This window comes from Limulus polyphemus, unplaced genomic scaffold, assembly GCF_000517525.1.
Source record: "Limulus polyphemus unplaced genomic scaffold, Limulus_polyphemus-2.1.2 Scaffold1401, whole genome shotgun sequence".
NCBI lineage: Eukaryota > Metazoa > Arthropoda > Merostomata > Xiphosura > Limulidae > Limulus > Limulus polyphemus.
Genome location: NW_013667011.1, coordinates 243,162 through 259,197, shown reverse-complemented (window position 1 = coordinate 259,197; position 16,036 = coordinate 243,162). Strand labels below are relative to the sequence as shown.

General features: G+C 36.9%; 1 protein-coding gene across 6 annotated transcripts in view; it reads right to left on the bottom strand.

Moving 5' to 3' along the window:
* LOC106463418 (phosphatidylcholine:ceramide cholinephosphotransferase 1-like) overlaps nt 1-16,036 on the bottom strand; it is an 83,760-nt gene that overhangs the window by 4,443 nt on the left and 63,281 nt on the right. For 4 of the 6 annotated variants that reach the window (XM_013923442.2, XM_022390905.1, XM_022390903.1 and 1 more), the window contains exon 6: nt 13,890-14,717. The exons of the other annotated variants lie outside the window; for them this stretch is intronic. In XM_013923442.2, the coding sequence (XP_013778896.1) occupies nt 14,568-14,717 (150 nt within the window). In that variant the 3' untranslated portion in view covers nt 13,890-14,567. Of the gene's footprint in view, nt 1-13,889; nt 14,718-16,036 lie in introns of those variants that run through there. 6 annotated transcript variants of the gene reach the window in all.

Genomic DNA, 16,036 nt, shown 5'->3' with positions numbered 1-16,036 from the left:
ATGTACCTGTATTAATAATTATATGATTATCACTGACCAACACAATTCTAAATTTTTCAAAAAAAAATAATTGATTTGCGATCAAAAAAGGTTGCCAACCACTGCTATATACATACTCAGTCGAGTTGATCGATCTTGTAACCACCACAAAAAAAAATCTAAATTACCCTTTTTTTTCTTTCTAGAATGATTGCATAATATTACAGACAATTTCATACTATTTATTCTTACACCAAAGTTAGTACAATTCAAATATCCTAATCATTTAGATTTATTACTACTTAGTGTCAAAGTGAATTATCACAGCTGGGAAGTTTTGTGTTAACACAGCTTCAACTAACCAGCACTTCGGTCAAATTACAATATGCTGCACTTGCCTAGACATTCTTATGCTATCAAGTATTCTTTATTATTTAATTTCTTTCATTTTTGTTAATTCTATAACAATACATAAAAAATATCCACAAAAAACAAATAATTTACTACTTACGTGTAGGTCTTATGTCATGATATAAAAGACGGTTTAGTGTATATATTATTAATTTATCTATTTTGTGAATATTTTATGATTGTTAGAAACAATTATTTTAAAGTAAATGGTATGACAAGTTTAGTTATGTAACTCAGTAAGAGTCATACATTGGGTTTGTAACTTACTGATGTCAAGATTATTGAACTTCAGGTGAAATTTATTGATGTCGAGGATATAGCGAGCAGACGATTAAGTAATAAATATCTAAATAGTGTAAGATGAGTGGGGAAGTAGACAGATAGACAAACAAATCGGATGAGAAGTAAAGTTACAGGAAGGAATTCGGCCAAAAAAAGTTAATCGTTGTAGGAGTGGAAGGCCTAACGACTAATGTAAGCTTAACGGTTGATATATTAGAGTGAGACTAACAGTGTTGATAGAGATAAGAATAGTACTTTATTTTATCGAAGAGAGTTCTAAAGTAATTGAACTAGCCTCAGTGGACGTTGACATATAGACAGGCGATTCTCGGAAATACAAAGAGAGAAAAAAGAGCTGATGATTTTAGAAATATAGGATACAACCGTGGTAACTCAATAATAAAGTAAATGAACTGTACTCAGATAGTTTGGTGATAGTATTAGAGAAAAATAGTTTGGCTTTTCAATTGAAATTCTAAAGCAATTGAATAGACCTAAGTGTACTTTTGACAAGAAGAGAACTAGGTAGCATTTATGATATGCCTACAATATCTGTGGTGTAGAGAATTTGTTGTAGATATGTCTAACTTATTTTTAATATATTATCTGAAAACAAGTGGAGTGAGTGCTATTCGTTTATTTTTAAATTTATCACTAACAAGTCACAGACACCTACTGTAGAATACTCCTTAGCCCAACAGACCCATATTATTCAACTTATTAAATACTACTACTATAGATAATATTAAGAAGAATAAGTCTTATTATTTTGACATCTTGCACTTTTTTTGCTCTCAGAGTCGTAAAGTTTCAATGAAAGTTAACCCTTTTATTTTTTATTATTGGGGTGTTGTTAGTAATTCACTTATTTTTTTATTTATTTTAAACATGTAACTTAAAACAAAATATTAATATGGAACCAGAAAACAATGTCCTAAAATTATAAACATTTAACTGGTTTTCTAACTAAGCTATATATGTATTCAAATATTTTCCTTGCTTGGTTGATAAGACCCGAGTGATCACAGACTTTAAAATTGACACAGAATAATTCAAATCAGATCATGAGAATGAATTAACTTCATAAAGAAGGCAGTGTATAAAAATCTTCTCTTTCTATTGTTACAAATAATCCAACAGCAAATTTTGAAGAGAATTGTTCACATGTTTTAAAAGAGAGAATGTGCTAGGAGAAGCATGGCATGCAAGTTTAAATTTATGGCAAGAAGAATAGCCATTATAAGTTTACATTTTAGCTCAGAGATATCTATCATTAAAATGTATAGGTCCTTAGAAACTTATAAAATAGTTTATGGGTGGAAAGAAATTCTAAAATGTACAATATGGAGCAAAGGAGTGCTATGATACATAAAAGTGATGACTGAGAATGTATTTAAATATTTCCTTTTTGAAATTAAAACTTATATTTAAAATATGAATTATAAACAACATCATGATGCTATGTTTATTGACATATATTGATAATATAGTAGTTTAATTAAGTTTTAAATGTAAATTCGAAAAAAGTTTGTGACATGCATACATCAACCTACCCATATTTAGACAGTTTACAAACTGCCTCCTTCTCCATCACAGCCCCAGCAAACTATGTTCAAAAGTTACTTTGATTTGACTGCCTCAATTATTAATTTTGATATATCTTTACTTGAATAAGCTCCAGTTAACAAGCACATATTAAGTCTGTCCAAAATTCAAACTGATCATAATACCAAAAACTCCTTCTGTTGCTAAACTTTAAATGGCACTACAAAAACTAAATTTCAGTGTCTAATTATGATCAAATTGATGGGAGTTATAATTTTCCTATACAAAAGTGTATTTCCGATAGGTACTTCCTTCCACTCACAATATTAGCTTTTCCCATTTTATGATGCCCTCTATATGCAAACTTTTTTTCGAAATGCATTCCACAAGCCTTCCACATCTCTTTGTTGGAATCTAAAGTTCCAACATGTCTCTCATGCAGATTATCATGCATAATTCTCCACCAATAGGACAACTGTCATGTGACTCCCTCTATGCACCACTGCCAAACTATCTCTTCAAAGTTTGGCAGAGGACATGAGCCCCAGAAGACTGTGGGGAGGAACGGTGGAAAGAGTGAGGTGAAGGAAGTACCTATCGGAAATACATTTTTGTATAGGAAAATTATAACGTCTGATACATTACCTTCCCTCCTCTCACAAGATTAGCTTGAATCCCACACTGAAAATGAGGAGGGATTGGTGTAAGGGAAGAACAGGAATGAGAGAAACAGATCAGATGATCTGAGAAGGGGCACTGCACCACTTCTGAACCAGGTATCTCTTCGCCATGAACAGGAGGGATCAAAACATGGCAGAATTTGAAGGGAGCACATCCACTTAGGAGAGGACAGGTCAGTAATGTGATCCCAATCAGAGAAACAGTTACACTCAATCCCACAAAATGAAAGTAGGTAATGGGAGGATGTGTTTCATGGTGTAGAGTGGCTAGGGTGCATTGGAAGTTATTATTTAAGTAAAATACATCTAAAACCACACTCACTGAGTACCAACATCCACACAATGGTAGGTTGAGGATCATATCATCTTCACTTCATTTTGTTTTTTAGTCCTAAAGTCGTGAATGTACATATAATATTGATTCCAGGAATTGTCACAGGATGAGCATTCAGTTAGGGATCTGGGAATGTGTCACCTGGTATCCAAGGAAAGTCCATAGCATGCAATCACGTCCACAGGTTTGTAACATCCATGTCATTCTGAGAACAAGGGAATGCCCAGGACAGAAACAGAAATAGGCCACATAGACCTCCTGCGATCCACAACACAGAAGACCAAGTTGAGGAGAGGAGATGGACGATCAAAACCTGTGTGAGGACTTGTGTGGTTGATTCACTCGATCTCCAAAACCTCATTCACTGGGAAACGATATCCATGGAGAAGAGCACTCAATCAGAGGGGTGAACTGCATTTAGGCATCTCACTCCGGGCATGTGTCACTCCTCCGGAGGATCTTGCAACTCCTTCTACACCAGCAGAACACCGCCATCCTACTCTGAACTGAATGGTTATAGTCATCTTTCTGGAACCCATTCAGCAAGTTGCCTCCATGGTCAACCAGTTCCAGTAGCTTGGAACTGGTGAGTGGTAAGAACTCCCATACTTCACTGAAAGAAAGGGGGAGAAAAAAGTGCATTGGAGAGTCTGGAGGGACTGCTACACCTGAAACAGTGTAATGGGTGATCACAAAACCCTATTGTGAAAAGTGGAACATACAGACTTATTCAGTCCATGCATGGTAGGGATGGGCAGTGATCCCCTTCTGTTTTACCCAGGCTGACCATGGGTGGTACGGTCCGGGACAGGTATTTTTATGAAGCAAACAGCACAAGATTATTCACACTCTAGAGCAGTGCCAACTGCATCGATATGGGGACTACTCAAATGATGACAATGCCACTGAAAAACAGCAGGATGTAGGGACCACTCTATGGAAGAAACCCAATCCACCACCAGACTAAATGCACCCGGAATATGACATACCATCAAATGAATGTAATGGGAGTAGGCCCAACAGAGAAAATCCAACACTGCAGAATTGTCAGAATAGATCATAACCAGGCAACCGCTGGTGATAGAAAGAAAATTATCCAATGCCTGATGGACAGCCAGAAGTTTCAGGATGTTGATGTGAAGAGAACATTCTTCTCCAATGACCCAAAACCTGAAGGGATACATCCATGAAAATGTGTAAATCAGGCTGCAGAGGAGGAAGTGGGACACCTGCTGACGTATGGGCATTGTCCAACCACTAATGTAGATTGCCCATCAATGAGGAGGGAAAATGAATAGGAGCATCCAGGGGATCTCGTGCAAGGTTCCACTGAAGCAAATGTCTATGAGCCCTGACAAGGGGTATGATAGGTGAAAGAGACAACTACCTTCCCAGTAAGAAGTAATGGAGCAGATAGGGCTGTCCAAATGGCTAGTTCCATGGAATGGAGCCGAAGAGGAGAAGGTTGGACCTGACCGAGATGGGTGTTGAAGAAAACACCTATTTGTACAAGGTAATGGGTAAGATGAAGAAAGGACCCCTCCAATGTGATCAACCATCCCACAGTGTCTAGAAGGAGCTGACGATTAGGACTGGTCGACTCCTGTTTGGAATGGGCAAGAAGAAGCCAGTCAACCATGTAAGCATAGAAGCACGGCCCCAAGGTATAGATATGCCAAGCAATGTGGCAAACCACTGGAAAAAAACATACAGCATGGAAGACAGACTGAAGGGCAGGGTGCTAAAAATGGCAAACTGGCGGGAGTAAAACCCACATGAAGCAGGTATGACAACCAGTTGGATAAAGAGGTTGAGTACTGCTTTGGAATACACTGGAGTGACCATAGATTCTGAGGAGGAAGGAAATGGGAGAGAGGAGAAAATGGTATGACAAAACCCACTGATAGAACACCATGAAAACGATCTTCAGAGAGGAAAGGGCTCTTTGATGAACGAAATTCGCCAGATGGGCTACCCCCACTCCCAAACTCACTAGAACCATTGCCTGCATACTGTGTGTTACCACGAAAAATGGCAAACTGTGGTACTGGGAGAAGTTGTCACCATCTATGGTCTTTCTCACCCAATCTGTGGTTAGCCATGGCCGCTTTCTCAGTCACCTTCCTACATGTCATTCTCAACCCTTCCTCCATTTGTTTTCCACGTCCTGTCCAGCTATTCTGTGTCTTCTCGTCCTAGCTTTTTCTTCTGACTTAGAATCAGATCCTTTGAATTCATTGACATCTTGAAGGCCTTCATTTGACATAATCGCTGCCCGGGCCTGACATTCCTTTTCTTTGTCTACTTACTTCTGTTTACCCATTCTCAGATGTTTTTTCCCACCTTCTTTCATTTACTACTCGGATTAGCTACTCGGATGGAGGGGGGATTATCCTGGGATCTAAGTCCTGTCTCACACTCACTCAATGTTTGGTACTTTTGGGCATTTTCTTCCTCTGTTGTCGGAAGTGACTTCATCCTTTTCTTCTACACCTGTGAACTATAGAATATCTGGTCACTAGGTTTTACACTTTTAATTTTCTTCTTTGGAGCATACACTCACATGCCTTTTAAAAACAGTGGACCTAGTGGACTGAAGGATTGAATTGTCTTCTTTTGAGAGCTTCACCTCGAGGAATTGTCAGGGTGACTGGACTGTGCTCATACTACTTCCTACATTCCCTTACTGCCTCTAAAACCAAACATCTTCCTTCATTGATACTTTCTTCTCTAATTGTGGCACATTTCTAGATGAGGGCAGTATTTGTGATGTTTCAATGCTGGACAAGTGTTCACTCCACATCAACATGCTTGACCTTCTCACTATTTATTGGCACATTCCCATTCCTGCTCCTACTGGCATATCACTTGGTAATGCTCCACTCAATCTATTTCATGGTCATTTCTTGCACAAATTGTCAGTTAGGCACTCATTCTAGGACCTTTTACTTTTGGGAATTAGACATACACTTCTGAGCTTATTCATATCAGGTTAGTCTTCTTGCCTGTCTTTTCTCGGGAGCTTAAATCTTGGTGGTGGGCTGCTTCTCATGACCAGTCTGCATTCTATTAACTCTTTGACTACAAGTAGGAGCTGTGCACCCAGTATGTAAACCATAAGAGTAGTCATACTATAATTTTGATTATGTAAACTTATCTTCATGCACTTTTGTAGGTTATCAGCAATCATTACAAGGCTTTCGTACACAAAATATCAGGTTTTAAAATTAAGTATTATGATTTTTAAAGTAAAGATTTGCCTATGAATTTTTTCTTTGGGAATGTTGACTATCATACAAAGTAATTTGGGTTTTAAAATTACAAATACTTTTCTTCATCTGAAAATTGTCAAATGTCATTTGCATAATCTCTAAAACTTCCTAAATATCTATCAAACGATTTTTTAAGAAAACTTCATATTTTATCTGCTATTTTTCTCTGTATGGGGTTGATCAATTTGACTGACCTTATAACAACCATAAAAAATTTGGAAATTAATCTACATTACACCTTTTTTGTTCCACAATGATTGCAAGTTCTATCAGAAAACTACAAGTGTTTATTCTAAATAGCTTAAATCTTGTAATGGTATACATTTATGTACAGTTATTAATTTTTTGTTTTATTGACCTTTGAACCATGCTAACTAATAATCCCACCATGCAGCACATGTGCAATTCACATTACCGTATCAAATAGCATAACACTGACCTTTACAAAGTACAAGTGTCTTACAATTCTTAGTGTTAATACTAATATACCAGTATTTTATAAAATAGTCACATTTCACTTTCCATACATTACATATGTATATATATTACTACTACTTACAAGTAAATTCTTAAATTTCAGTTATTTTTTTTAAAAAACAGAATAGTAAATATACAATATATAGAAAACAATGATCTCTACTACTACAAGTTTTCACAAATTATTTTGTATTTGTGCATCGTATTTGCTAAGCTTCATTTAATTTCACACACGGAGGATGTAAAAATAATAATCTTAGTAGATTTCATATATATATATATATATATATATATATATTTTAAAATAACAAAAAATTATAAATCACTATAACAATACCACAAATTCCACTGTGATTTATCAGGTTTCCTAACTGAGCTGTATTTAGGTATCAAAAATCTCATTTCTGAACAGAATATCACCTTGATCACCATTCCTCACACTTTGCAATAGTTATAATGTACTTTAGGATAATTGAAAGGATTATGTACTTCAAAGTGAGCACTTTTGATTGATTATAAATGTATTTAAGAAAAGTAGGCAAAGGTAAGCAAGCACTTTCAAATGAGGAAGAAGTGAGTGGAGCAGAACCACTCTGCTGAGTTTGCTATATATAATATCTCAGCAAATAGAAAATGTAGGAGGTTCTTATTTTATATTCTAACTTGTCAGTATTGATAATCTGAGTTTCTAATTCATTAATAACTGTAGACTTTACATCTTATGATGCCCACAATACAGTCTGAGTAAAAGCAGAGGACGATGTATCATGTGGCACACAAAAATTGATATTTAAAATTTTTTAATATTTACATTTGAACTAAAAAATTAACTAATGTACAATACTAAAACTTGAATTAAAATCCACAATTTGATTCCAAATTTATGTACATAAAATACTAGTTTAATAAAATTGTGAATGTAAGCTTATAAAACATGATGACATGCACTCTGACACCTACCTGTATGGAAAGAATTAACAGAAAGGTCTCTACATGCCAGGTCTTTCATGGGATTTACTTTTGGTTGGACATGCTCTTCTTAGACACATTTGCCACCCTTCTTAACTTCAGTCAGGTTTCATCTGTTATGGTTCCCTATTCCACATGCTTCAGCTCTGATTGTTGATTTTATCAGCTAGGCCTGGTCTTACCTTATTCTATATGCATATTCCCCTATTTGTCTCCTCTCTTTGACCTGCTCAGCCTTGGTCCACTTGACATTCAGGTCTCTCTATCTTTCCTCAATACCCCCTCTCTCTCTTGCGTTACACAAATTTTATCCAATCTGTTGCCAGTTGGGCCAGACATTTCAATTATGTGCCATTATTCTTGTCACTCTTCCACTGCCTACCAACAACTGTGGTGGGTCTTTTGTCATTGATCCTTCTGACTGTAATACTGTGAAATGCATTTCTACCTGTTCATCAATGGCTTTTCGGTTGTTATCTCTACTAGCTGTCTGGAGGCCGTGCCCATGACATTTCCCCTTCCCTAATACCACAGGGTGTTTCTTTCCATCCTCTTCATTCTGTTCTGCTCCTTAGTTCTTCTACATCCTTCTCAGCCAACTCCCATGCATGTCTGAGACCTTAGTGAGGTTTAGCATGATCTCATATTTCCCTCATTTGAGCCACTGATATCTTACCTTTTGTACTGTCTTTCTTGATTTGTTTTCCTCTCCTTCTCACTTGTGATTACATTTGCTTGGATGTCTTACTTCTTGCACCCTCTTTCACTGTGCTTATCTACTCCTCTCTCCAGACCAATCACTCCTTTCTTATACTTCGACTGTTTGGGAGGTTAACTGTACTTCTCTCCTATTTCTCTTCCTTCTGCATCTCACCTATTGGATCATTTGAACCCGGATCAATTCCTGTAATCTTTTAGACTGTTTGGTGTTCTTTATCATGGACCTCTCCATTTCAGATCATTTGTCCCTACCTCAGGATTTCTCCTTTTCCCAAGATCTCTCTCTTTCTACTGTTATTAGATGGGTCTATTGACTTCTGTTGGTATGTTCATTTCAGAATGTGGATGCTCACGGACTATTCACATTTCTTCACAGTAGCTTCATTACAGTTTTTCATTCTGTTACATCTATTCTTCACTTGCTATAGGATGAGATCCTCCATGCAGGCATTTGGACACTCCACACATTTGTCTCCTTCCCTACACCTCCTGGTTGTTTTATCTCCTGATGGTTTTTGGTTTCTACAGGTTGACAACTCTCCACCATATTTGAGAAGAATACATGCTATTTGAGTTCAGAGCTCTTTTTTCATTTAATAGGATTACACCAGGTGGCTGGTGTTGCCTCCCAGGGAAAACGTATCTAAAATCTGCATTGGGCCAGGATAATGGAAAGCACTTATATCATCTTCCCTGGTTTTTCTGTGCCCACTGTGAGATGGGATGTTCTGCAAGACTATTTGAGATATCCTCATGGTACATGTATATAATAATATATTCACTCAGTTGTCCAATCCAGACCGTATCTATTCCATGAACTATCATGGAAAACACCAGCACCAGGGAATTGTTCGCCCACTTCTCTGACTCGTATTCTCTGGCTTTTAAAATATCAATATGGTGAGAAGAGAGGCAATGATGACACTGTCAGTGTAGTAGAGGTCCCCCCTCTTATACATAACTCAAGCCACTTGTACCCTTCTTTTTTAGTATGAAACTGTTCAGTAGAGTTGAGGTGAGCATACACTATAATACTGTGCTATCCTCCTGTAGCCAGTCTGTTTAGTAGAGATGAGGTTGGCACTCCCTTTATAATACCATATCACATGATGAGCCCTCTTCCTGCAACCAGTATCTGTTAGTAGAATCGACGTGAGCACATACTATACAAAACAAATCTGCATAACTAATGTGTCCTCTTCCCACAGCTGGAGTATGTCCCACAGAATCTGACACTAGAGTTGAGATGTGTGCACATAATATATAAATCCATACCACATAAGTGAAGTGTCCTCTTTCCACAGCTGATGTATGTCCCGTAGAATATAACTGTAGTTTAGGTGAGCACACCCCAACACACTACACATATTCGCTATCTCACTGCTTGTTGTGACACATTCTGCTGCCATCGGGTGTTTTACTTCATGGGTTTTGGTAAAATTTGCACCAGCTTTTCCACCACTTCAATGTGGAATTCTAGCTAGACTGTGTGTGGAGGGGAATTATCATCTCAGAAGTTGACATTTTCCTTATATGAAAATGTATTTCTGATAAATACTCACCTTCACATGCATTCCCACCCTTTCTTCCCACATCTGGTGCACCTTTATTTTCCTTGCCTTGACAAAGGATGAAGTCGTCACAAATGCATGGGGGGAGTTATTGTGTATAGTCTCCCTATTTGAGGTAGGCTTTTGTTGCATGAAGATGGTTCATGCAGCAATGCAATTTATTTTAAATCATATGAAATTAAATGGGGTTGCCTCAAAGCTGGTAGATGCATAAGGAATATAGCTAAACTGTGTGTGGAGGTACCTATCAAAAATAAATATTTGGGTAAGGGAAATGTCAACTTTCACCAGTAGTAAAATTAAATTGCATGTACATTAATGTCAGTATTGTAAAGTTTCTTTACATCATTCGAGGAATTGGTTTAATTTGGGATCTTTTTTCAAACAATCCATTCAAGTTTTTTTCACAAATTGCTTTAAAGACTTATTCTGACAAAGTTCCTTATCTAAATTAACTCTATACTAATAGATTTAGCATTAGCAAAAAAAGATATTGATCATGCAGGTTTTTTTAGTTCCTTGGTTTTCTGTGGGCTGAAATCCACAGAACAATTCATCAGTATTGATGTGGAAAAAGAATTAAATCCTTATTCAGGCCTTTTTACAAACATTCAAATAATATGTCACTGAGCTATTGTTGTAAACTACACAGAAGAATGTAGGAGATAAAAAAAGATATCTACATAATGCATCCAGCCGATATGAGAAAATAACATATTAGGTAAATAAGAATAGAATTAGACATGCTAATTCCGATATGGTACCTTCCCTCCTCTCACAAAATTAGCTTTTCCCGTTTTGTGCTACCATCTATATGCATGCCACAAGCCTTCCACATCCCTCTGTTGGAATCTAAAGTTCCAACATGTCTCTCATGCAAATCACCATGCAATAACTCTACATCAATAGGAGAGAATTACTATCATGTGATGCATGGCATGCACCACTACCAAACTATCACTTATCGTTTAGCAGTGCTCGAGGTGCACACATCTTTCGTTAGACCACTGATTAACCTAGAAGTGCTTTAACTTTATCTAACTTAGTTCAACCTTGTTTAATTTCGCTTTTATTTGAGTGCATTTGAGTTACACGTGTTTGCCGTACATTTTTTGCTTGTTTAGTATCTAGCCTGAATTTCGAAGTCACTGTTACCACTTTGGCTGTGTATCACTCGTCTGTTACAGCACTTTCGGCCACAGGCGCGGGCGACCCCTCTGGGGATTTCTCGGCCTTTGTTCACGGGGAGATGAAGCATTATATGGAATACACACTGTCTCCTGTTCGTGCCCTTCTTCCATTCCTGTACTTTTCGAGCCTTTTACTGTCACATGCTGACAAAATTTTAATCTTCTTTCACATCCCAGAGTTCACAGTGCCTTCCCACATCTTCCTGAGGATTCTGTTCAGCCCTTGTCAGCTTTCTTGGAGATTATATCTTAGGTATGTGACGTTTTCTCACTTGCCACAGTTATTTTGACCCATGTCCTTAATTGTTTGTTTCTACCTCTCTAACTTCTTTTCCCCCCATCCCCTTATGTTCGGGTTTACAATGTGTTTTGTTGCCAGTTGGGTGATGGCATTAGTATGCCTACTTCCCTGCGGGTTTCTGGGTTGGTCCACCCTTGTGACTTTTAGGGTGAGTTCCAAAATTCTGGACCACTAGTTTTGGATTAATTTATACCTGTTTTGGGGATTTTGGGGATGGGTCCCAATTTTCCTGTTCATCCTACCTATGCCCTGTTTTCTCACCTTGGTTTTCCTTTAACACTCTTTGTAATACCTCACCTCAATCCTCTTCCTGTCTGAGGCTCTTCATGGGAGCCCTGTGAGGTTTTCTGGGGGCATCCTCCCCCTCCTTCCACTGCTGACCACATATTGTCTTAGGCTCTGGCCCTACACACATAGTTCACTTCTTTTTAGGACTTGCAACGCTATATTTTTGCAGACCCGTCGCCCAGTTCCTTATATGCGGGACCTTCTTATGGCCCCGTTTTTACAACATTTCGAGTGTGACACGATTACTGTATCCTTGGAGTCGCAGGTGCCTTCTGTCCAACAGTGATTGACCTTCCACATCAGGTGCCCCTTTGGTCTCCGTCGATGCCAAATATGGCTCCGTGTCCCATTTCCCAGCGAAAAGGAAATGGGAAGAGGAATTAGGTAAGAGACCGTGGAGGAGAAATGAAAACACAACTGTCAGCAGAAAATGAGATCAACAGCAGGATAAGAGATGAGTACCTACAGAATCATGAATGTGTGCAAGTCATTGACAAGAAAAGTGATACACAAAACTTCTGCTAGAGGGCAGGTGAGAAAAAGACGACGGCCTAGAATCCCAAATGGGAAGGTAAGGCATACAATGATCTAAACGAGGGATAGGAAAAAAGGGTATGGTCGATACTGAAGAAAAACCTAGGAAGATAACAAGGACAGAAGCCATATAACATCAGTCCAGGACACCAGGGAGAAGGAACCCCACTAAAGACATCTGGGTGAAGAAGAAAAGGAGCCAGAAGAATAAGAAGTACACAAGAAGAAGTACAGTAAAGTGTAACAAACTCGATCCAACAAGCCCCAACAGCATGTGAATAAAATATAGATGCATACAGAGCAGAAGTGGAACAGGCCCAACTGAGAAGGGAATGAATATCTACAGAAGCCCATATGAAGCACGAAGTGTCTCAGAAAAAAAGTGGAGTTAGGAGAAGGAATACAAGAGAGTAGACAGAAAAAGACGAAAATGCACAAATTGTGACCCAGAAAGTGAAATAGAAAGTAAGGGGCCCAATTCCCAAGCTAACCAAACAAATACAAATGACAGGAAACATGGAAAAGAAAAGGAAGAAAGTCTACAAGTCAGGATCAAAGTAATCACAAACATAAGGAGGATGAGGCATTTAAGCATGAGAAAGGAAACAGTATAAACTCTAATAACAAGCAAGGAGAAAATATAAGGTAAACTCCATGGATCAGGGAGTAAGACAGTGAGAAATAATAAAGAACATAGATAAAAGATAAGAAAAAGAACATCCCTGATAATGAAATTCAGAAAGACATAGTAGGGGTTAAGGTCATCTCATGAATGGTAAGGTACTAACCAAAGCAAATCAGTTGAGGTGTAATTCAATAGGCCATTCCCGACCGAGGAGAAAGAAATTTGGCCAATGGGATGGGAGTAGGAGGCCCAGTAAGCATGTGGTAATTCACAACATGTTGAACAATAGCCACAATGACCCTGACTGTTGGCAAGCCTTCAAAAGCCATAATAGAAATAAGGTCTAAGTCAGAAAAATGTCACTCACTCAGGATAAAATATAAATCACCATCAGTTGAGAATTCATGAAAATTAAATAAAGCTTCTGGAACAAAGCCAAAGAAAACGAAAATCAAAGTTTTATTAACAATACAAATCTCCATAAATTGAAATTACAAGAGAAATCTAAAAGTATTTGTTCAACACAATGCTGAGGAGAAGAATGTAATTACTGGAAGTGCAAGTGCATAGAGGAGAGTTATTGCGCTTTTGTTGGATGATGAAACCATCATGCAGCAGTGCAATTCACATTAAATCATGTGAAATTAGGTGGGAGTTACCTCAAAGTTATTGGAATGCAACTCTCTCTGACAGATAGCTAAACTGTGTGTGTGGAGGCAAGTTATCGTCACAGAATAAACATTTTTATCTAAAATATTTGATAAAGATTTTTCTTGCAATCTACAAAACTAAACATGAAGGATGTCAAAGGGGAAATTGGTATAAAACTGAATACTCATTTACTTAAACACAATCATTTTTAAAACAAACAGAACACAGGACATGCAATATTGATGAATTCAGTTAAAATCTTAAAATATCTTTTTAGGAATGGTTCTGCTCAAACCTTTTTGAATTTAAACACTACTGGTTAGTGAAATTTGACTCCTTCCCCTTCTAGAGCCTATTTGTTTTTTTTAATTACTTTTCTGTTTTGGACTATTTTGACTTTTTAAACTTTAAACAAAACCTAGATAATTTCTTCAGTACTAAGAAATTATAAACATAAATAACAACTAAAAATGTTACGATTTAATGTTAATTTCAAAAATCACAGTTCATCTGAGTTTGATGTGTTTCAAGCATTATTTATGTTAGTTTTAACGCTGTTTATGGCAGAGCTTTATGAGATTACAGAATTCTTTATTAACATCATTATCAATTTGCAACACATTTTCAATCGATCAAATTAGTATATTACACATATGACTTACACATGATTAAACCTAGTATCAAAAATATATACAATATTTGTTATCCATGAACATTTGTAACCTGAAACATTTCATGCTACATTATTAGAATTCTTCTTAAACATCTTCTAAATAATGGAAGTGGCCATTCATATTGACGAGGAACAGTGCCAGTGACATTCCTCTCAAAGTAGCTAAAGAAGTGGAACCACCATAGCCGGGCAAAGTAATTTGTTGGTCCAGCAGTCTACAATAAAATTAAATATTTTCACCATTGAATAAAAGAGATGAACATTAACATATTATGTTTGTTTATGTTGGGTTCTTTGTTTAAAATGACTGTGTTTTTAATAGATATACTATAGTTTTTGGAGTTGCAATGGTGAAAAACATGGGATGGTTTTTTATTGTGTTCTGTCAATCTGGTTTCCAATTTTTTTGCTGTTTCTCCGATGTAGAATTCTGGGCAGTTATTACATGTTATTTTGTAAATGATGTTGGTATTGTGTGTCTCTAAATAATTTTTGTTTAGTAACGATTTTAATTTAGGGCCGGGTTTTTGTGAGAATTTGACGTTGACAGGAATATTGTATTTAATGGCTAGTTTTGTCCAAGTGTGGATAATTCTTGAGCTGGTTTCAGGGGCAAAAGGTAAACTACAGTGTAATGTACTGTTGTTGGGTTTGTTAGTGTCTATTTTGTTCGTGAGTTAAGTTTTATTGTGGGGAATGTTGGAGAGTTTTTCAACTATAGCTGGTGGGAATTTATTGGTGTGAATAAAGGAATGCTTTATGTGGTTAATTTCTTCATTTATGTAGTCTGTTGAACAGAGTCTTGTGGCTGTGTTTATGAGGTTTTTAAGTGTATTGATTTTTTGTGTGGTGTCATGTGCGGAATTCCAGGGGATGTATCGACCAGTGTGTGTGTTTTTTGCGGTGAATTTTGGTTTTAAACTGTGTGTCCGATCTAATAATTTTGAGGTTAAGAAAGGATAACTGTTTATTGTTTTCATGTTCTATGGTATTTTGATGTTGGGATGAATGAAATTTATGTGTTTAAAGAAAGTTAGTGTGTGTGTGTGTTCTGTAGAAGTGAAGCCAACAAAAGTGTCATCAACATATCTGTACCAGTATAGTGGGGGATGAAGTGCAGAATGTATGGCTTGTGTTTCGATCTGGGTCATGAATATATTGGCAAGAACTTTATATTTTATTTGTTATTTTTCTCTATATGGGGTTGTTAAATTTGACTGACCTTATAACAACCATAAAAAATTTGGAAATAAATCTAAATCACACCTTTTTTGTTCCACAATGACTGCAAGTTCTATCAGAAAACTACATGTGTTTATTCTAAATAGCTTAAATCTTGTAATGGTATACATTTATGTACAGTTATTAAATTTTTGTTTTATTGACCTTTGAACCATGCTAACTAATAATCCCACCATGAAGCACATGTGCAATTCACATTACCGTATCGAATAGCATAACACTGACCTTTACAAAGTACAAGTGTCTTACAATTCTTAGTCTTAATACTAACATACCAGTATTTTATAAAATA